This window comes from Oreochromis aureus, linkage group 15, assembly GCF_013358895.1.
Source record: "Oreochromis aureus strain Israel breed Guangdong linkage group 15, ZZ_aureus, whole genome shotgun sequence".
NCBI lineage: Eukaryota > Metazoa > Chordata > Actinopteri > Cichliformes > Cichlidae > Oreochromis > Oreochromis aureus.
Window position 1 is genome coordinate 20,929,893 of NC_052956.1, and position 22,960 is coordinate 20,952,852.

Here is a 22,960-nt window from a genome sequence, read left to right on the forward strand (position 1 = left end):
TAAATGAATAAATGTATCTCCACCCACAGCCATGATATTCAGAGACAGATATTTATGTTTAATACAAAAGTGAAAACATCTTAAATCTCAAAAGTTTCCATCTTATGTTTCCTGTAGGATACATGTCTGACTGTCACTCAGCTAAATGTACATAAATGTAATTAAATGACTGGAATAAAAATATAAAAACCAAAACAGAAACATAAAAACTCAAATATACATTACAGTATATTTTACTTTTTATTTGCAGTCACATGGTTGAGTTACCATGTTGTGAATTTGCAGATGATTTGTTGTTTGGTGTCGTGCTTTCATTTTCCACAGTTTTTGCTGTTGTATCATCTGAAATTACAAGTTAAAAAAGAGAGAATGTATTTTTCATGTGCTGTAAATCATATTAAAGGCCACTTTGAACTAAAAAATAAACAAATACTTTTTATCAGTTTAATTTTAGTAACATCTTGTTTGTTGTGGTTGTTTCTGATTTTCTGGCTGGTTTCTTTGTTGTTTTTGTGTCGCCTGAATAAATGAAATAACACAACATAAAACTTTTCCATGTTTTTCATCTGTTGTAAATTCAAGCTTTGGCTGATTTTAGTCGTATTAAATAGTTGATCATGATCTCACCTGTTTCCTCACCTGAGGTCTGATGGCTGAAGGTAAACAGCTGCACTTTTCCTGTTTTAGTATCAGTCACTTCACACTTCAGTATTTTATGACGTGATGAGTATAAATACTCATACTTCAGAATAGATACAGTGGTGGAGCAGTCAGTCTGTGAAGTCACTGTTTCTTTGTTCTCTTTGTCCACAGCTTGACCTTTAAGCAGCCACTTCACTGTGTGATGACACTCTGCATATGTCACCACAGAGCAGCTTAACGTCACCTTATCAGTGTCCTTATGTTCAGTCACTGGTGAACATAATGTAATAATGTGAAACACAAAAAGTGCATTAGGACAGTTATTTTAATAATTTTACATGATTATTATTTAATTATTATAAATATGATTAATGTTTTTATTTCCACAGGAGTTTGAGATAAAAGTATTTTGATGTAAATACTCACAGGTAATAACAGAGAGATGAACCTGAGACTGATGAACCAGAGTGTGATTAGATGGTGTTTCCTCGACTTTGTATTGTTGACAGTAATAAAAACCAACATCCTCAACTGTGAACTTCTTTATAAGCAGAGAACAGTTCGCTGTAACACTCAGTCTGTCTGATTTAGTTTTGGCTTCTTCACCAATCTGTCCAAGTGTGATCAGCTCTACTGTTGTTGGTTTGTGTCTTGAAGTAAAGGTCCACGTAGTACCATCACAGTTATTCTGCTCATCTATCACATTTACACAAAGCAGAGTGACGTCATCTCCAACTTTCATAAACATGGATGTTTCATTTACAGATACTGTTGAGAAGATTGAAGAGAAATATGAAAAATAAATTAGAGTACAGCAGTTTTTACAATTGTAAAACTGGAGATTGTTTCAGACACAAGTTTATAAACAGAGCATGCGCAGTTGTCTTATTTACTGTAAAGGTTTGTGATTCTAATAATATTGATAAAATTTTGTTTTATTGCTATTAAAATGTTTCCTGTATTCTTACCTGCAATCTGAATCATCAGACATAAAAACATTTGAATCCATCTGAATTCATCCATCGTGCTTCTCTGTCTCACTTCTTTCTTGTTCTCGATCTCGACTGTCACAGTCTCTGAGCTGTTGACTCTTTAAGACTGTTTGTACTTCCTGTTATTTGTCAGTCGTCACTTCCTCACCACAACTTTAGTAATTATCAGTTCTTTATCTTTTTTGTTGATGTTCATGTTTTAAAAATTTAAAATAATGAGTCCATCAGCTTCAATCTCTCAATGTCTTGTAAATAAAAATTCTACAGAGAAATGATAAGAAGACTCAGCAGGTGCACATTGTGTCCATTTGTGTCAATGACGTGTTTGACACCATGAAAATAAAAAGATGACTGAGGACGATGAATGTATGAAGATTGTTAGTAAAGATAAATGTTTCCATCCTCTTTCTTTTAACAGAGCTTGTTAGAAGACAGACAGCACATAAGAACGAACAGTCGAAGCGTCAAACTCCTACATGCAGGCTGATGTCTAAGAGATGAAGATATCCAACTGCAGCTATAGAAAATACAGCGGATAAGATATTTTAGTGGACTGAGACCCTCCTCTTCCTCATTGTTAACATGAAGTCATTTCTTTCTGAGAGCTGAAGAGGAAGTGTTTCTGTGAGAATGTGGGAACTGCAGCAGCAGCAGAGCTCTGGACGCTTGACTCTGTAATAATGACCAGATAAACATCAGAAACACAAATGGTTAAAAGCCTCTGAGCCTCTCTCTCCACCCAACTAGCTGTTCTCTCACCTCGAGTATCAGTTAATTTCTTAAGTTTTAAGTTTAAAAATGTACAGAAACATGAAGTATTTATTATTATATGTATGTTAGAGATCAGAGAGCAGGGTCTGAATGTACAGAAACAGTCTGTATGTGGTTTCTTGGTGGATGTAAAAAGAGAAACTTTGTACAAGCAGGAAGAAAAGGCTCAAACACTTTATGAAGAAATGTGAAACAAACAAAAAAGAAAAACTGCCCATTTTTCATTCTGTACATCTTTGACTCATCTCGTTTGACCGAAATGCATTTTTACGTCAAAGCACGCACCTGTCCAACCACTGAATGGATCTCTCTCTTCTCTCTTCTCTGTCCTAAAAATGACTTTTGGGAATTATAGTCCTCTCATCATGGTGTACTAAAGATGCTTTATATTTTATGAGTCACAGGCAGGAGGATGCAGGAGAGAAAACGAGGAGGCACAAATTAGAGGAATGAGAAATGCCTTGGGAGAAGGTGATGCAGGTGTGACTAACAAGTGTACACAGACCGAAAGACTGAGGACCTCTGGTGGACACAAAAGGGTACTACATGACAAATGGCTTCAGATAAACTGTGAAAATAGTTATTTATTTTGCACAAATACAGTTTCACTTGCAACAAACACTGAAACTGGATTGAAATTGGTTTTAATATTTAGATGAAATGATCATAAACAATAATAAACAGAATATTTATACAGATTCTATTCAAAGATAATTAAAGACATGTTATAAAATGTAAACTGGACAAAATACAAGATAATTAGAAACTTAAAAAACATCTTGAAAAACAAAAATACCATGAAACACATACGCACATACGCACACACACACACACACAAAACACACACACACACACGTTCAAATTGACATATAATATCTAACATCTCTAAGATATTTAATGTGTAAAACCAGATGCGATGATACTGATAATATAACAGCAGCGATTTTATGAGCAAGTTGTTGATCAGTGCACTCTGATAGAAACAGCAGAGTCTCCCACATTTTCATAGTTGATTGAAACATCTTCATCTCTATCATAATGTACCTGCCAAATAAATTATTATTAGTCCTTTATTTATCCAGGTAAAAATCTCATTTCCAAGAGAGACCTGGCATCATGGCAGCAAAAGTCAAAAGCACATGCATCACATAATTACATCAACTAGATCATTAAGCGCAACATTAAAAACAATCACACTGACTAAAAGAGTTATTCTCTCCTTTCTTTAAGATGGACTTACAACGTAACCATTTCATTCATTTTCAGTTCCTTCTGCAGATTATTCCAGGAAACAGGGGCAGCATATTTAAAAGGTTTTTTCCTAATTCTGTTATGATTTCTGGGGCAATTGATTGTATGATATCGTGGGAACGATAGTGACTGCTATCATAATGTTCCTGTCACATAAATAGAAACAAGATAAAATATATCAGATTGGATTTACACAAATACATTTTCTTTTTTTTAAATCCTGTCTTGTCTGAGAGTGTTTGCATTCAGAATCATGATCTGAATGTGATGTTGTGCCAAACACATTTGCTTCTCCAACATGAGCTCTACAAATTCTTTACAGGCTCCTCTTGCTTTTGTTTTCTTGACCTGTTTATTTTTTCATTTCTGTTACATTTTTTTTTGTTTTTACAGGATACATGTAATGACACACCTGCCCCCAAAGGCCACTATATGGTGCATGGTGATATGTCATTAGCTGCAAAGATGTAATTAAAAAGGAGGGGTGGGTCATTGCCCAGTACAGCCAGCAAAGATACATGAATGGCCCAACCCACTGCGGTCTGTGCAGCCCACGCCCCCTCCTAACACACAGACTCTTCACTCTGCTGCCTTCTGGCAAGAAGTACCAGAGCATTCAGGTCCTCACTGCCAGACTGCGAAACAGCTTCTTCCCTCAAACCGTCAGACTCCTGAACACTCAGTGACTGGACTGACACACACACACACACACACACACACACACACACACACACACAAACACAAAGACCTTCATACACGTCACTACCTCTAGCACTTATCTGCACAATCTCTCTCTCACACACACACACCATCATGGAAATATAAGAGTGGGAGGTGGAAGACTAACTCCACTGGAGAAAGCCAGCTAACAATTGGCTGAGTAAACACCCCCATTCCCCACACCCCGCAACAGGGTGCGACGTACTGCTAACCTGAGTTTGCACTGACAACGCCCCAGAGCACCACAGTGGCTTGGGCAGCACCTGTTACTCCCAAGGCAAATAGCAGTTGAGGGCATATAGATGAGTCCCAAGTTATGAGACTGCATCCCCACCACAGTCATTTTCACACCTGACAACAGACACAAAAGGGACAATCTAATCTGAGTCTGAGACAAGCTACACCCAGCAATTAATCAACTTATTTGTCTGTAACCAGCTTAAAACTGTCATTTATTAAAATGTGTTGAAATATTAAAAAATGTTGAAATCCATGTTAAAATTTAAAATAATAAGTATTTAGAAAAAAATTTGAATTCCATTTAAAAGGAGTACAATGTGTTTAATAATTGTAAAAGAGCATTTGAATTATATATGGTTTATTTTTACAAGTATCCTGTTTTATTATGATTGTGAAAGGCACTGAATGTGGTTATTATCGGTAGCTGGACTGTGAGAAGTTGCGATGGAAAGTATGAGAAGTTTGTAGAAGTGTGTATGTATGAACTGGAGTATCTGCTTGAAATCCACCGAGCAGCTGCTCACTTTAGTTTTAGTTCAAGATCCCTCGCCATCCTGGAGATGTTCGCTGACCTCTCTGCATTCCTTCATACATAACTGTTATGCTCTAGTCTAGTTGGCATACTGTTCCAGATCATTTTCCAAGAAGTTCATTTCATTGTCTCAGCCACAGATGATAACTGGAGACAGACAAAGCTACAAATAAAGCTACAGAAAAATCGACTGGTGGCCTATAGAAACCATGTCCTCCACCCTCTGGAAACATGGGACCACAGAGCTCATAGAAGCAGGAGTCTGACATTGAAACGACATCCACAATCATTGTTGGACTATAAATAGCCCACACATGGAGGACGTCAACACTTGACGTTTAGTAGACATCAGAAAAAAGACGTCGCGTGGCGTTCCAAAACAATCCCTTCAGTGGACTGACGTATAAAAACGTCACTCTGACGTCACCTTGCGCAGTGGGGTGCATCACATTTTGTTAATTCGTGATTTGTTGTTCAAATTCTTTTGCTTTGCATCCTGCTGGTTTTCTTTCAGTGTGTCAGCTGTTGGGACAAGCTTAACAACTTTATCACAAATATTTAATAATAATTTCAGTGATAATTTAAAGGCAGATGACGGCATCAATGATCCACTTTCCCAAGGCAAACCCTCACATGTGGGGTTCAAACCAACAACCTTTCACCTATAAACTTCTGACTCTCAGTCCTCTGCTGAACCACATTTCGCTCAACAAATTCAAAATAATCTCTGAAATTTCGTTTACAGTATCAGAAATACAACATTTAGAAGTTTTTGTTATGTTGGATTACTGAGTTTTGTACTTACTGTGTTTTTATCCATCTGTGTTTTCTTCCCTAAAACGAGAAAAAAATCAATTTAATATTAAAATGAAAATTCAAAATCGTTCAAACTTCTCATGATTAAATTTACCTTTAGTTTTTGTCCACATGTTGACTGTCACAGCTGTTATTGAAAGTGCTGCCAATCCCACAGAGACAATTATGAACCTCAAAGATACAAAATCTGAAAAAAGTGAATCAAAACATCTAATTATTCACATGACTTCTTTGCAGGTTTCTGTTTAAATTATTTTACTTATTTATTATTTTATTTTGAAAATGTTTCAAAAATATTCGTTTACTATATATGTATATATGTATACTGTATAAAAAGTTGCTAATGAATATGAAATAAATGTGTACGTTACTGTGATATTAATGAGTTTGTCTTCAAATGTAAAGTACACAAAAAAGTTAAACGACTGACATTTGAGGGACTCTAAATGGACTCAAACACATTCAAAAGCATTTTCTAGTGTAAAATATGCAAAATATAACTTAAGTGGGGTGCTATGTTTACACATTCAGTCAGTATAATGTTATATGAAGAGGAAAATACAGACACACATAATCAGAGACATTTGCTTTCATTCACATTATGTGAATCAAAGTCAGTGTATTTCTATTTAAAGAAAATATTTATGTTTAATACAAAAATGAAAACATCGTCAGACCAAAAGATTCCATCTTATGTTTCCTGTAGGATACATGTCTGACTGTCACTCAGCTAAATGTACATAAATGTAATGAAATGACTGGAACACGAATATAAAAACCAAAACAGAAATCTAAAAAGTCAAATATACGTTACAGTATATTTTTAGCTTTTCATTTAAAGAGACATGGTTGAGTTACCATGTTGTGAATCTTCAGACGATTTGTTGTTTGGTGTCGTGCTTTCATTTTCCACAGTTTTTGCTGTTGTATCATCTAAAATTAGAAGTTAAAAAAAGAGAGAATGTATTTTTCATGTGCTGTAAATCATATTAAAGGCCACTTTAAACTAAAAAATAAACAAATACTTTTTATCAGTTTAATTTTAGTAACATCTTGTTTGTTGTGAATGTTTCAGTTTTTCTGGCTGGTTTCTTTGTTGTTTTTGTGTCACCTGAATAAATGAAACAACACAACATGAAACTTTTCCATGTTTTTCATCTGTTGTAAATTCAAGCTTTAGCTGATTTTAGTCGTATTAAATAGTTGATCATGATCTCACCTGTTTCCTCACCTGAGGTCTGATGGCTGAAGGTAAACAGCTGCACTTTTCCTGTTTTAGTATCAGTCACTTCACACTTCAGTATTTTATGACGTGATGAGTATAAATAATTATACTTCAGAATAGATACAGTGGTGGAGCAGTCAGTCTGTGAAGTCACTATTTGTTTGTACTCTTTGTCCACTGCTTGACCTTTAAGCAGCCACTTCACTGTGTGATGACACTCTGCATATGTCACCACAGAGCAGCTTAACGTCACCTTCTCAGTGTCCTTATGTTCAGTCACTGGTGAACATAATGTAATAATGTGAGATCCAAAAAACAATTAGGACAGATATATTAATCACTTTAACTGGTTATTGTTGAATTATTATAAATATGATTACATTTTTTATTCCAAAAAGAGTTTGAGATAAACTATTTTGATGTAAATACTCACAGGTAATAACAGAGAGATCAACCAAAGACTGATGAACCAGAGTGTGTTTAGATGGTGTTTCCTCGACTTTGTATTGTTGACAGTAATAAAGACCAACATCCTCAACTGTGAGCTTCTTTATAAGCAGAGAACAGTTCGCTGTAACACTCAGTCTGTCTGATTTAGTTTTGGCTTTTTCAACAATCTGTCCAAGTCTGATCAGCTCTACTGTTTCTCTGTTTCTTGAAGCAAAGACCCACATAGTACCATCACAGTTATTCTGCTCATCTATCACATTTAGACAAGGCAGAGTGACGTCACCTCCAACTTTCATAAACATGGATGTTTCATTTACAGATACTGTTGAGAAGACTGAAGAGAAATATGAAAATAAATTAGAATACAGCAGCTTTTACAGTCAGAGTGAAGATAATTTCAGACACAAGTTTATAAACAGAGCATGCTCAGCTGTCTTATTTACTGTAAAGGTTTGTGATTCTAATAATATTAATAACATTTTGTTTTACAGCTATTAAAATGTTTCCTGTATTCTTACCTGCAATCTGAATCATCAGACATAAAAACATTTGAATCCATCTGAATTCATCCATCGTGCTTCTCTGTCTCACTTCTTTCTTGTTCTCGATCTCGACTGTCACAGTCTCTGAACTGTTGACTCTTTAAGACTGTTTGAACTTCCTGTTATTTGTCAGTCGTCACTTCCTCACCACAACTTTAGTAATTGATGTTCATGTTTCAAAATTTGAGTCCATCAGCTGAAATCTCTCAATATTTTATAAATAAAAATTCTACAGAGAAATGATTAGAAGAGTCAGCAGGTGCACATTGTGTTCATTTGTGACAATGACGTGTTTGACACCATGAAAATAAAAAAAGATGACTGAGGACGATGAATGTGTGAAGATTGTTAGTAAAGATAAATGTTTCCATCCTCTTTCTTTTAACAGAGCTTGTTAGAAGACAAACAGCACATAAGAACAAACAGTTGAAGCGTCAAACTCCTACATGCAGGCTGATGTCTAAGAGATGAAGATATCCAACTGCAGCTATAGAAAATACAGCAGATAAGATATTTTAGTGGACTGAGACCCTCCTCTTCCTCATTGTTAACATGAAGTCATTTCTTTCTGAGAGCTGAAGAGGAAGTGTTTTGGTGAGAATGTGGGAACTGCAGCAGCAGCAGAGCTCTGGATGTTTGACTCTGTAATAATGACCAGATGAACATCAGAAACACAAATGATTAAAACACGGATGAAGCCTCTGAGCCTCTCTCTCCACCCAACTAGCTGTTCTCTCACCTCGAGTATCAGTTAATTTTTTAAGTTTAAAGTTTAAAAATGTACAGAAACATGAAGTATTTATTGTCACATGTATGTTAGAGATCAGAAAGCAGGGTCTGAATGCACAGAAACAGTCTGTATGTGGTTTCTTGGTGGATGTAAAAAAGAGAAACTGTGGTCAAGCAGGAAGAAAAAGCTCAAACATGTTGTGAAGAAATGTGAAACAAATAAAAAAGAAAAACTGCCCATTTTTCATTCTGTACATCTTTGACTCATCTCGTTTGACCGAAATGCATTTTTACGTCAAAGCACGCACCTGTCCAACCACTGAATGGATCTCTCTCTTCTCTCTTCTCTGTCCTAAAAATGTCTTTTGGGAATCGTAGTCCTCTTATCATGGTGTACTAAAGGTGCTTTGTGGAGGTATGTAATAATGACAGGAGAGGTCTCAGTGTCTCACTCCAACTTTATTAACTGACTCTCAGAACTTCACATACAGTAAGCGCCAAAATCTCCACCCCCAGCACTTCCCTTCAACTGGGGAGTGAGTGGAGCCACCTGGTGGTCCGCCACACATACCCCCCCCCCCCCGAACACACAGTTAGGTCTCTATTCAGTCCAGGACCCTGGGCCTAAGCAAATGGCCCGAACGACTGAACCTGGGAGGGAGAGAACAGGCAGAGGAAGGTCCATCCTGTGAACGAGGCTGGTGAAGGCGAGCAGGAAAGGCAGAAGGAGGCTCAAACGCCGGTGTTCCAGATCAACTGGCGTTTAGATCAACTGGCGTTGGTCGAACAGATGTGCGGCAGACTTGCGTTTCAGGAGCTGCTACCGACAAAACAGCAAAAAAAACGCCAAATATGTCATCCGTGACACTTGTGAGGTTATCTCAAACACACTCCGTCAGTCTTGATGCCATTGAACAACAAAATGTTTAAAAATGTCGCGAGTTTACCTGGTGATAGCCTCATGCTCGACACGATCGCGAAAACAGCAAACAATTAACACCACGCCGGTGTTGTTCACAGGACAGCGAGAATAAATGATCGGGAGACTCTTGCCGTCGTTATCGCTCCCCTCGCACGTTTATTTCTCCGGTTTCAGCGTTTTATGCTCAAAACTAAAGCGTGCAGTTTACTTTGTGTGCACTAACATGGACTCGAATCAACCAGCGCCACCTCTGGCCGAGTGCCACAGCCTACAGCCAGATCAACTTGACACACACATCTGCACCACGTTTGAATTCGTTTCATGCACAATACATGTGTACTTTTCAATTGTGTGTTTGTGCGTCATGCAAATAAACCTTTGAAATGAATGAAATCATACCATATATTTATTATTGGCCTACATTTGTACAAAATGCCAAATTATATACACAAAGTCATAGAAATCACCACTCCAGTTGGTCATCATGATTTTAATATTCTCTTTTTCCATAACAATGAAATACGCCTTGGACAAATATGACACATCAATAGTTCATTAGTGTTGTCACATCACATCCTGTAAGCATCTTCTGTCTGTGTCCTTTCTCTGGAAATGAATATTTCCAGCCAATATAGGCAATCCATCAACATGGCTGGAGAGTTGGTTGTTGTATATAGTCTAAGTGTGGTTAATCCAATGAAGATTTGTAAGGTGATGCCAGTTATGGTGAATTTACAGCAGTTACACAGTGATTAGTAACAAACAGAGCCAGTGAGAGTGAGTGGATTGAAGAAAGTCAGTGACTCAGGTGTGTCGATTGGTTTGTCATCTGTTTGTGAGACTGGAGGAGACGTAGAAATCTTTTGTTTTAAATCTTAGTTAGGAAGATTCCTGTTTTAAAACGAGAACATTTTGTGAGAAATGCAAGAAGTACATCTGCAGAAAGCACACAGTTACATTCTGTCCATCATGTGGACAAAATTGAAAATGTTGAACATTGGAAAACTGAGAACATTGGGCAAGTTCAAAAGAAATGTGCTTGTAAGAACGAAAAACCTTAATAATTGTTCCTAAAAATAGTTATGGAAAGTCTAACTGTTGTATGTCTGTGTTCTACATGTTTATCTAATGGAAAATAAAGTTGCTATATTGTTTTATTGCAGTTTCTTGACAGTTCTGAGTGGATTTACATTTACCTGCAACAAAATCAATGTCATTTTTCTGTTTTTCAACATACTATAAGGTTTAATTTCCAAAACGTGCATATGATCTTCAATTTTTAGCAGATCCAATATCACATAGCTGCTATGTCATAGCAGCTGGAGCAGTCTCAAATAGAGGTATGTCCACTGCTGCCACCTGTGGCCAAGTACCATAGCCTACCTACTACTAGATTAACTTGTGACACATCTGCACCTGCTGCTATGATCACATTGAGTAGAGGCTGAGTGGCTGCACTTACCCTGGTACATCCAAATCTACCCACAAACATGTTGAAAGATGCAATCCCAACAATGTGCATTGTCAACACTAAAAACAATCAGTAAGCAAAGACAACAGGGATCAATTTTTTCTGTTTATTTAGCACCCACAACATTTGTAGTCGCCTTCTGCACAGGGCAAGTCCACACACACTGTGTGGTACCACTTTCCGCAGAAGGTGCATTAAATCTGCAAGATTGAATGAGATTGTCAGAGTCATTGTCTGACTGTTTATTACTAATCACTGTGTATCTGCTGTAAATTCACAGTAACTGCCATCTCCTTACAAATGTTCATTAGATTAACCACACTTAGACTATATACAACAACCAACTCTCCAGCCATGTTGATGGATTGTTTATATTGGCTGGAAATATTCATTTCAGAGAAAGGACACAGACAGAAGATGCTTACAGGATGTGATGTGACAACACTAATGAACTATTGATGTGTCATATTTGTCCAAGGCGTATTTCATTGTTATGGAAAAGAGAATATTAAAATCATGATGACCAACTGGAGTGGTGATTTCTATGACTTTGTGTATATAATTTGGCATTTTGTACAAATGTAGGCCAATAATAAATATATGGTATGATTTCATTCATTTCAAAGGTTTATTTGCATGACGCACAAACACACAATTGAAAAGTACACATGTATTGTGCATGAAACGAATTCAAACGTGGTGCAGATGTGTGTCACAAGTTGATCTGGCTGTAGGCTGTGGCACTCGGCCAGAGGTGGCGCTGGTTGATTCGAGTCCATGTTAGTGCACACAAAGTAAACTGCACGCTTTAGTTTTGAGCATAAAACGCTGAAACCGGAGAAATAAAACGTGCGAGGGGAACGATAACGACGGCAAGAGTCTCCCGATCATTTATTCTCGCTGTCCTGTGAACAACACCGGCGTGGTGTTAATTGTTTGCTGTTTTCGCGATCGTGTCGAGCATGAGGCTATCACCAGGTAAACTCGCGACATTTTTAAACATTTTGTTGTTCAATGGCATCAAGACTGATGGAGTGTGTTTGAGATAACCTCACAAGTGTCACGGATGACATATTTGGCGTTTTTTTTGCTGTTTTGTCGGTAGCAGCTCCTGAAACGCAAGTCTGCCGCACATCTGTTCGACCAACGCCAGTTGATCTAAACGCCAGTTGATCTGGAACACCGGCAACCCAAACTGGCATTTAGATAGATTAATAATCAGTCCATGCTCCACCAAACGCTGAAAAACCTGACGCAGATGGAACATGTGCTGCCCCTTCGAGCTGCTGGCCACCAGTATATCATCAAGATATACAAAAACAAAGGACAGCCCGCGGAAGACCGAGTCCATCAACCGCTGGAAGGTTTGGGCGGCACCTTTCAGGCCAAACGGCATGCGCAGAACCTCGAAAAGGCCGAAAGGTGTAATTACGGCGGTTTTGGGGACATCCTCCGCGTGCACGGGAACCTGGTGATATCCCCGTACCAAATCGATCTTAGAAAAAACCGAGGTCCCCGCAAGATGGGCGGAAAAATCTTGGATGTGGGGATTTTTTTTTTTTTTTGTCTGTCCCATTTGGTTCTTTAGCCGTCAGAATTGTTGTCTGAAGACCAACAAGGATACCAAATGGATTTATTTTGCCAAATGGATCATCATGGCATTGCCGTATTGGTCCATTTGATCAAACTTTGTTGTTATTATTTATTTTATTTTCAGTTGTTACAGATGGGACAGACATGACTGGGGGATAGGAAAGGGAGAAAGAAAGAGAGGAAGGAAAAGAAAAACAGAAGGGAAAAGAGACAGTGAGAAAGGGCACTTACAAAGACAAAGAGAAAAAAAAAATCTCCTGGATCACCTGTTGAGAGAAAAAGAAGAGAAGACAAGCAAAAAAAAACCAAACAAAAACAAAGCAACATACTAAACACAACACCATGACGTTAATCTAGCTAAGTGTGAACAGCAGTAAATACTAAATATTGAAAGTTGTTGTGCAGCACGCAGGACAGACAGCGCACAATGTGCTTTGAAGTAGCAGCTAAGAAAGGTGTAGTTTATGTCTCACGAACAGTGAACACCCGTGTGCACACCTGTGTGGATCAACGCTTGTATACAAAAGGTTTCCCCATGTAACGGTCTGCTAGAGGGTGTGGAGGCCCATAGCCCCGTCCCCCAGGGCATGAAGCAGGCATGGAGGAGATCCAGGCTCCAGACATCCAGAGGCCCCAGAGTGCGAGAGCCCAAGGAGTACCACCGGAGGGGCATCCGTGCCACCCTCCTGGGAAGGGCTGAGGAGATGTGACATTATTAAGACGGCGGAAATCCCCACAAGGTCGCCACCGACCATCAGATGTAGGGACCATGTGTAACGGGGAAGCCCAGGCACTATTCGAACGCTGCACGATGCCCAGACGCTCCATGGTGGCAAATTCCTCCCGAGCGACAGCCAGTTTGGCAGGGTTGAGGCGCCGCGCGCGCTCGAACACCGGGGGCCCTACTGTAGCTATCTAATGCTCCACCCCATGCTTCGTCACAGTGCTCGAGAAAGTGGGGACAGTGAGTGAGGGAAACTCAGAAAGCAAACACTGAAAAACGTCACCCGAATCTACTGAGTTAGCATGCACCACGGGCTGAGCACCCCGAGTCAAACAGGGTAATGAGGAAAATGATGACACAGCATCAATTAAACGTCTGTTAGCAACATCAACCAGCAGTCCGTGAGCACAAAGAGTGCTCACCATGTGGTGGCCTCACTTGACTCTATTGTGTCTGTATTTGAATCCAACATTTCTATTGGCTGTCACAGCCCTTGACATCTATAGGGGATTGAAACTCTTTCCTAATTCCTTGTTGAGGATTTCTGTGACCCTTTGTTTAAAATTTCCCCATCCATCTCATATCCTGACCTAAAGTCAAAATTGATTTTTAACAATCCTAAAGGCTGGCAATGAAACAGTGGACATTACTAATGCAAAGGGAGCTTATATAGTCTGTCCTTTGCACTCCTTTTCAAGCACTTTGTTCTCTAATATGTGCCTTTGTCTTGTTTTGTATATATTGCTCTAGTTTATATATATTTCTCCTGTTTGTTTGGAGTTCAGTCCACAGGCACCATCACATGGCCTACAGTCGACACAGCTCACATGGTCATTCTGGACCCATAAGACACTCAGGCACAGAGGAGACCTAAATGGAATAATAATAAAATACACAGGTGCTTTTATTGTTTTGGTTGATCAGTTTTGTGACTTCATGCAATACAAAACATCTCTCTTCAATAAAGAAAGATGTTAAACAAATGGGTTACAAGACATTACACTTATATACACTTATATTACATTTTAAATTTAATGACAAGAAGACTGACAAGTAAATAGAGTAGATGTGAACAGGACACAAATGCAGGAAGAACAGAGCAAAGAGAGAGTTATTTAACTGGCTAAATTGGAGGACTAAAGGACGAACAAACAAACAAACAAACAAACAAACAAACAATCAAACAACAGCAAAATCTAAGTGTCAAAAATAAGCAAAACACTGTAAAACTTAACCAATGAAGCACAACAGATAATGTGACTAAAACAAAGCCAAAAGGCAGATAAGACACTGCTAAGTGGGTAAAGCGAAACAGGAAATCAATGAGATACAACTGTATGTAACTATACACAGATGAAGACAGTAAGCGCAGGAAATCCCAAAGAAGGAAGTAAAACTAATGCAAAGCATAAAAAAAACACTAAAACAGGAAATAAAGAAAAGACATGGCTGACCCTAAACATGATTACAGAGGATACAAGCACATAGATGAGACAGAGGGAACACGAGGGAACGAGAAACACAAGAAGAAATTCTCAAAAAAGGCACCAACACTAAATGACTTTGAACGCTGTGGGTCATGTTGCAGTCCAGCTGCCAGGAATGCCAGTGTTTGATGTAATGGTGGTATATTTTCTGTCTAGCCAGCCTTCTTTGGAGCATCTGCTACAGCTCATAACTCTGGTAAAGTAGTCCAGGCACCAATTATATTTTCAATAAAAAAGTAGATATATATCTATTTATGGGTTTAAAAAAATAATTTATGCCTAATTAGCATGTTGCTACCATCATGGTCCATTTGAAATTGAAAAAAAGGATTTTCCATTATATACAAGTCCTTTTGTGAGCTGCTTGTGCTATGTGATTGGAAAGTTGACAGTAGAGTAGAGGTTGTCGGGATCAGCAGTGGCTGCAGTAGAAGCGAAAGGAGCAGTGCAGTAGGTCGCATCATTGTCATCATCACCCCAAATCTGGGAAACAAAAGGAAACCTGTGTGACACATAATGATATCTTCCTCTGCTCATGTCTGCCAGTTTCATTAGCTTTGGAATATTATCACTGACAGACAAACGAACTAAGTAAACACAGCAGCTACTGACATCCAGAGGTCTGTTTGAAGTCTTTATTCAAACTCTGGCTTAGTGTGGTCTACAAATAAAGATAATACATATTAGAGAAAAGTAGAGAAAAGTACCTATTTCTGAAAACGTTGATAAGCGGTGTAAAATACAAATAAAAGAGGGAACCAAAGCACAAAAAACAAAAGCAAAGACAACCTTAAAACAAACAGGCCTCCTGTCATCACTGATACATACAAGTTTAACTTTATAACTATGACACTACAAAACATATCCAAAAAAGAAGAAGAAGACGAAGACGATGACCTTACCCTGGTGTTACCGTTGGTGTTCTTGGTGTAGCTGACGGTGGCATATGAAGGTTCAGGATCCGCCTACACAGTCAAGACGAGAACATGCTGACTCCTCAGTAATTAGTGAAACTGTGTCATGTGACAACAGCAAGTCTTCACACATGATACACTTTAACAAGTCTTTAACTTGTATCAGCGTCATGGTGTATCTCGTAAATGATGTCCCAAAATGTTGTCTTTTTTTCTCTGACCTAACATTTTTGGATTCATATTCTGTTTCACTGTTCTACGGCTACATTGTCTAACTTCCTTATCTTGTACGCTTTCTTAGTGAGTCTCATGCATTTCTAACTTAATTGGAAAAGAAGAAGAAGTGGTTTTAACTCTGGGTGTAGTGTGTGATCTCACCGAGAGCTGACTGGTTTGAGGAGCAGACCGAGTCTCTGCAGGGTTTAAACTAAGTCCCTGAAAAACAGACATAGTGAGGATAAATCAGGTGGTAAACTGTGTCTATGAAGGCAGTTTAGTTCTTGTTAACACCCCTCAGAGAGGATTGGATTTGTTGTTCATTAAATGCCAGTTGTAAAACATTAAATTGTCTATGTTAAAACTCACAGCATCTTCATCCATCTGTGTTTTATTTCCTGTAAAGACACAAACAGTCAATTCTGACATTCACTTTGAAACTCATAGAAGTTTTATCTGTAAATGTTCTCACCTCTAGTTCTCTTCCATCTGATGAAAACCACAACAATTACCAAGAGTGAGACCAAACCCACAGCTGGAATGATGAACCACTGGATAGCTGACAAAGGGGGGAAAGAAACTTCATAGGGCTTTTAACATGATTTTAAAAGCCATATTTACATTTCAAATAAACATAGTTTTGCTTGAGTGTAATCACTTTGATCTTCATAGTGTCACCTGGTTTTGAAGGACTCTTGATTGTTGGGTTTGTTTCTGATTTTGTGCTTATTTCAGTTTTTCTGGCTGGATTCGTTGTTGTTTTTGTGTCACCTGAATAAATGAAAAAATTAAAGCACAAAAGTTTTTCATGTTTCTCATCTGATGTAAATATGAGAAAAAATATTCTCCTTACACACTTGAAATATATCAAGTAAATATCTGATGTGATTTTACTCATATTAACAGCTGATCCTGATCTCACCTGTTTCCTCACCTGAGGGCTGAAGGCTGAATGTAAACAGCTGCACTCTTCTTGTGTTAGTGTCAGTCACTTCACATTTCATTATATTATACCTTGATGGATAAATAGAGTGAGACTCAAGAAAAGACACAGTGGCAGCGCAGTCAGTCTGTGAGGTCACTATTTCTCTGTTCTCTTTGTCCACATCTCGACTTTCAATCAGCCACTTCACTGTGTGATGACACTGTTCATATGTCACCACAGAGCAGCTTAACATCACCGTATCAGTGTCCTCATGTTCAGTCACTGGTGAACATAATGTAACAAAGTGAGACAAACAGAGCGGAAATTAGTCAAGTTATCTTAATGAGTTTCAGTATGATTATTGTACATTTTATGTTCTGAAAAGATCTGAACTGAAAATATTTTGACGTAAATACTCACAGGTAATAACAGAGAGATCAATGAAAGACTGATGAACCAGAGTGTCCTCAGCTCGTGTTCTTCCTAATCTATATTGTTGACAGGAATAAAGACCAACATCCTCAACTGTGAGCTTCTTTATAAGCAGAGAACAGTTCGCTGTAACACTCAGTCTGTCTGATTTAGTTTTAGCTTCTTCACCAATCTGTCCAAGTTTGATCAGCTCTACTGTTTCTCTGTTTCTTGAAGTAAAGACCCACGTAGTACCATCACAGTTATTCTGCTCATCTATCACATTTAGACAAGGCAGAGTGACGTCACCTCCAACTTTCATAAACATGGATGATTCATTTACAGATACTGTTGAGAAGATTGAAGAGAAATATGAAAAATAAATTAGAATACAGCAGTTTTTACAATCAGAGTGAAGATCATTTTAGACACTAGTTTATAAATATGTCCCATGCTCCCCTAAAACAACAGAGCATGCTCAGCTCTCTTATTTATTGTAAAGGTTATTGATTGTAATGATATTGATAATATTTAGTTTTACTGCTCATAAAATGTTTCTTGTATTCTTACCTGCAATCTGAATCATCAGACATAAAAACATTTGAATCCATCTGAATTCATCCATCGTGCTTCTCTGTCTCACTTCATTCTCGTTCTCAATCTCGACTGTCACAGTCTCTGAACTGATGACTCTTTAGGACGGTTTGTACTTCCTTTCATCAGTGAGATGTCACTTCCTCACCACAACTTTAGAGATCCAGTTTTTATTTTTGCTGATGATAATGTTTCATAGGTCGAGTATGTCAGCTTTTCATATCTCTGAAATTCATGAATGTTTTTATAAACATAAATTACACTAATGAGAAATCAAATTCAGCAGTTGTCTATTGCATTTGTGACAGACTGACAATGATTTAAATAAAGAGAGATTGTTAGGATGAATTGAAAATGATCAACTGATCTAAGGAGCTTGGAAAGAAAAGCATCTGGACTTCTTTGAGTTGCTTGAAGATGTTTCACCTCTCATCCGAGAAGCTTCTTCAGTTCTGAGGTCAAATGGTGGAGAGCCCCAGATTTAAGCTCTGTGGGAGTTTCCCCCCCAAGAGGATCATGAACCCCCTGATGATCCTCTACCTAATCACGTGAGCCAAGTTGTGAAAATGGGTGTGGGTCACAATCAGCCAGGGTTTCGGGAGAGCTCATAGTGAAACCTAGCCCCACCCTATCATGTGATTTCCTGAGGTCAGATGGCCCAGGATGTGAGTGGGTGTTAAGGCGTCTGGGAAGGGATCTCAAAACTGGATTATAGATGGCAGACAGTTGGTGTCGTAAACCACCGCCTCTGTTCAAAGATGGTTGCTCACAGTGGACATAAACGGCCTCTTTTATTCCTCTTTCAAATCGAGGAGTCTGACCTCAGGAAATCACATGATAGGGTGGGGCTAGGTTTCACAATGAGCTCACCCGAAACCTTGGCTGATTGTGACCTACACCCGTTTTTACACCTTGGCTCGTGTGATTAGGTAGAGGAACATTAGGGGGTCCATGACCCTCTTGGGGGGGAAACTCCCACAGAGCTTAAATCTGGGACTCTCCACCATTTGATCCTAGAACTGAAGAAGCTTCTCGGATGAGAGGTGAAACGTCTGCAAGCAACTTAAAGAAGTCCAGACGCTTTTCTTTCCAAGCGCCTTAGACTACGATGACGTGGATGACTGAGAACCTTCACAGACATGATTAACTTATAAACAGAATCCAGTCAAGCTATTTGGTGATTGGACTCTGATGGCCCATCACGGCTGAATGGATTCCTGCTGATGATAGAATTTAGGCAGGACCCCCCACAGTCCAGACATGGTGGTGGTGAAGATGGAGAATTGGATGGAGCACTGAGTAACATGGGAGATGCAGAGATGGGGGTGAGGTGGGTTTTGTGAAGGAGTCTGAAAGGGAGAATGAAAGATTAACACTGAGATTTAAAGTACGTGAAGTAGAGGCTGATTGGCTTGAAGAAGGACGGCAGAAAGACAATTGGACTTGACCAGTGATGTCAGCAATCAGCTGGACAGTGTTCGAAAGCGGAAGTGATGAAAAGCTCTGGCCACTAAACAGCCAGGAAGCAGACAGAAGTCTGATTTTAAATCTCTCTTAGTGAACTTGTGAAGGCTGAACTTAAGCTTCATGTGTTTCACACCCTGAAAATAAACAGATGACTGAGGAAGTTGAATGTGTGAAGTTTAAGATAAATGTTTGCATTAATGCAGCTTCTCTTTCTTTAAAATGTAAGAAAACAAAAAGCACATAACAAGGTTCTGTTGAAGGGTCAAACACCTCAGCCACCACAGTTTGACTCTTGATGTCTAATGGATCATTTGTTTACACAGCTGCAGCTATAGAACATAAAGCAGGTCTGAGACGCTCCTCTTCCTCATTGTTGAACTGAACAAATTTCTAAGAACTGAAGGGGAAGTGTTTTGGTGAGAGTGTGGCTACAACAGCAGCAAAGCTCATGAGGTTTGACTTTATAATAACGGCCAGTTAAACATCAGAAACACAAATTATTATCACAAGGGTTGAATGTTGACAGCATGAAATCAGTTTAAGAGTTTAGAGTTTGTGGTGTTCAGTCTTTCACAGTTGTGTGAGGAGAGCAGGACGGAGGCTGATATAGACTCAAACTATCTGGTGGTGTTTTATTGATATATTTAAAACAGAAATTGTGACCAAGCAAGCAGAAGATGTGTACCAGGGTTGTGAAGCAAAGGTTTCTCCAAAGGACACATCTGTGCATCCTTGATTATAACTCCTGCAGCAAGTCTCCTCTCCTCTCTTTCCTCTGAGTTAAGACATCCTTTAACATGGTTTACTTGGTTTACTGAAAATGATTTGCAGGTCACGAGCAGAAGGACACAGGAGATGAGGAGGCACAAAACTGAAAATTGAGACAAGCGTTGGGAGTGGTGTGATTAACAGGTGACTGTGCAAACACTGGAGAACTGAGGACCTCTGGTGGATAAAAGGAATAATACACAAAAAAGTGCTCAGACCTCGACTGTGAGCGTTTAAAATTTGTTCTGCAAAAATAGAATTTCACCAAATTAATAGAAATGCATTTTCTTTCCAGATTACATTACTATAAAAATAATAGTCAAGATATTGATTCAGATTCTATTTAATCATCATGAAAGACATGTTATAAAACTCATACTGGACTTTAGACACTGCACATATTTCACTTAGAGAGTTTATTATTGTGATGTTAGCTTAAAATGCATTGATACATAATTCAGAAAGATTTTAGAAACTTTTAATTGCTGAAGTTTGTTGTATCACTATATGAATGTGACTCAAATGGTCCATTAAAGGCATTTAACAACAGTCATATCTGACGAGAGAAGATTAACACTTAAATCTTCTGTCAGACTACAATAACAATAACTTGAAACTTAAAAACTGTTAACATTGCTTTAAAGTTCTCATGATCTTAATCAGTTTCAGTATGATTACTGTAGATTTTATGTTCTGAAAAGATTTGAACTGAAAATATTTTAATGTAAAAACTGACAGGTAATAACAGAGAGATCAACCAAAGACTGATGAATTGTCGACAGTAATAAAGACCAACATCCTCAACTGTGAGCTTCTTTATAAGCAGAGAACAGTTCGCTGTAACACTCAGTCTGTCTGATTTAGTTTGTTCAACAATCTGTCCAAGTGTGATCAGCTCTGCTGTGTCTCTGTTTCTTGAAGTTCTCATCTAGTTTATATCTACCTGTAAAACCAGATGAGATTATATTGATAATATAACAACAGTTTCCTCTGCTGAGTTGATGTTGTTGATCAGTGGCGTCTGAAAGAAACAGCAGAGTCTCCAACGTTTTCATAGTTTATTGAAACATCATCTTCATCTTTGTCATAATTCACCTGCAGACAACAAAAAGAAAATATAATCAGAATCACAAAACTTTATTAATCCCTAAAGAAATGATGTGGTTACATGATGATAATGACATCATTAATGTTGCTTTGGCTGGTTGACCTCAGGTATTTGAATTTCTCCACCTTCATGACTTCTCCTCCTTACAGCATCTCTGTCACACTGGTCTCCCTCTCATTCACACAAGTTCTCTCCAGAACACACCTCCACCTCTACGGGCTCTATTTCACCTGTTTCTTAATGTTGATAGACCACAGAGACTCCTGCCTGACCTTAACTGTTAACCTACCCATCATCATCATCACATACAAGAATGGGCTCAGAGCAGATCCCCATTTTAATCACATCTCCACTTTGAACCCATCTGTCTCTCCCAGTGCACTCCTCCTCATACATGTCCTCCTGTACCACTCTCACATACTTCTCTGCCACTCCTGACTTCTTCATGCACCACAGTCCTGCTCCTGGTACTCTATCATCTGCTTTTTCTGCATCCACAAAGATACAGTTATCTGTTTCTTACTACAGCTCTGCACATCATCCTTGTTCTTGAAAATCAGTGTCAGTACTCTTCTCTTCCATTCCACAGGGATCATATCACTCTCCAGGATTGTGTTAAACAGTCTGGTTAGAAACTCCACTATCCTCTTTGCTGAACATCTCAATACCTCCACAGGTATGTCATCAGGACCAGCCTCCTTTCCACTCTTCATCCTCTTCATAGCAGCCCTCACTTCCTTCTCACCAATCCTCTGCACTTCCTGCTTCATTAACTGACCATTCATCCTGCTCTTTCTCTCATTTTTTACATTCATCAGGTCCTCAGAGTACTCGTTCCATCTTCTCAACACACTCTTTTCACTGTTTAGCACATTTCCATCTTTATCCATCTTACTCCAGAAATTGTTTTTTTCTTACTCACATCAAACCTTTGGGGCCGACAAACTGACAACATTCAACATAACCCATTTGATGTCCAGCTTCAAACTCATGATAATGACGGACACTCTCTTCACCCTGAAACAGCATTCATGAAATCTTCCTTCAAGATTACAACTACTTAATTTACAGTGGAGTGAAAAAGTGTTTGGCTTCTTCCTGATTTCCTTTTTTTAAAAAATGTTTTTCACATGTGAAAGTTTCAGATCAATAAACAAATTTAAATATTAGGCTATTAAAAAACAAACATCAGTCATCCAAACAATTTATTCAAAAAGTGGAATTTTGAAACAAGTGAGCTGTAAATACAAATTTGCAATTGCACTAAAACACATTTTTGCATTGTCCAACTTTCTTATCTCTCGTCTGCTCTCACAGTGAGTCACAAACATTTGTATTTACAGAACACACTTTGACAAGTAGTTTAAACTCTGGGTGTAGTGTGTGATCACACTGAGTCCCAGCTGGTTTGAGGAGCAGACTGAGTCTCTGCAGGGTTTAAACTCAGTCC

The 22,960-nt window shown here is 38.5% G+C and overlaps 3 protein-coding genes across 5 annotated transcripts in view; all 3 read right to left on the reverse strand.

Moving 5' to 3' along the window:
* The window catches only part of LOC120433339, a 30,525-nt gene extending 28,809 nt beyond the window's left edge, over nucleotides 1-1,716 (reverse strand). For all 3 annotated transcript variants that reach the window (XM_039599461.1, XM_039599463.1, XM_039599464.1), the window contains exons 1-4: nucleotides 1,611-1,716; nucleotides 1,069-1,410; nucleotides 628-912; nucleotides 268-342 (exon numbers count right to left, since the gene is read on the reverse strand). In XM_039599461.1, coding sequence (XP_039455395.1) covers nucleotides 268-342; nucleotides 628-912; nucleotides 1,069-1,410; nucleotides 1,611-1,665 — 757 coding nt within the window. In that variant the 5' untranslated portion in view covers nucleotides 1,666-1,716. The remainder of the gene's footprint in view (nucleotides 1-267; nucleotides 343-627; nucleotides 913-1,068; nucleotides 1,411-1,610) is intronic.
* Nucleotides 1,717-3,005: 1,289 nt separating this feature from the next.
* LOC120433317 lies at nucleotides 3,006-8,261 on the reverse strand. Its single transcript, XM_039599420.1, has 7 exons — nucleotides 8,158-8,261; nucleotides 7,623-7,973; nucleotides 7,184-7,468; nucleotides 6,823-6,897; nucleotides 6,059-6,151; nucleotides 5,954-5,982; nucleotides 3,006-3,449 (listed from the first exon to the last, which is right to left on the reverse strand). Exons 1-7 carry the CDS (start codon nucleotides 8,210-8,212, stop codon nucleotides 3,369-3,371), a joined length of 969 nt encoding a protein of 322 aa, XP_039455354.1. The 5' UTR covers nucleotides 8,213-8,261; the 3' UTR covers nucleotides 3,006-3,368.
* A 6,224-nt stretch (nucleotides 8,262-14,485) lies between these two features.
* On the reverse strand, nucleotides 14,486-18,235 carry LOC116329490. Its single transcript, XM_031751514.2, has 9 exons — nucleotides 18,144-18,235; nucleotides 17,583-17,921; nucleotides 17,160-17,444; nucleotides 16,916-17,008; nucleotides 16,710-16,796; nucleotides 16,607-16,635; nucleotides 16,400-16,456; nucleotides 16,010-16,072; nucleotides 14,486-15,590 (listed from the first exon to the last, which is right to left on the reverse strand). The coding sequence occupies exons 1-9, from the start codon at nucleotides 18,196-18,198 to the stop codon at nucleotides 15,477-15,479; spliced, it is 1,122 nt and encodes a 373-aa protein (XP_031607374.1). The 5' UTR covers nucleotides 18,199-18,235; the 3' UTR covers nucleotides 14,486-15,476.
* Between the last annotated feature and the right edge of the window lie 4,725 nt (nucleotides 18,236-22,960).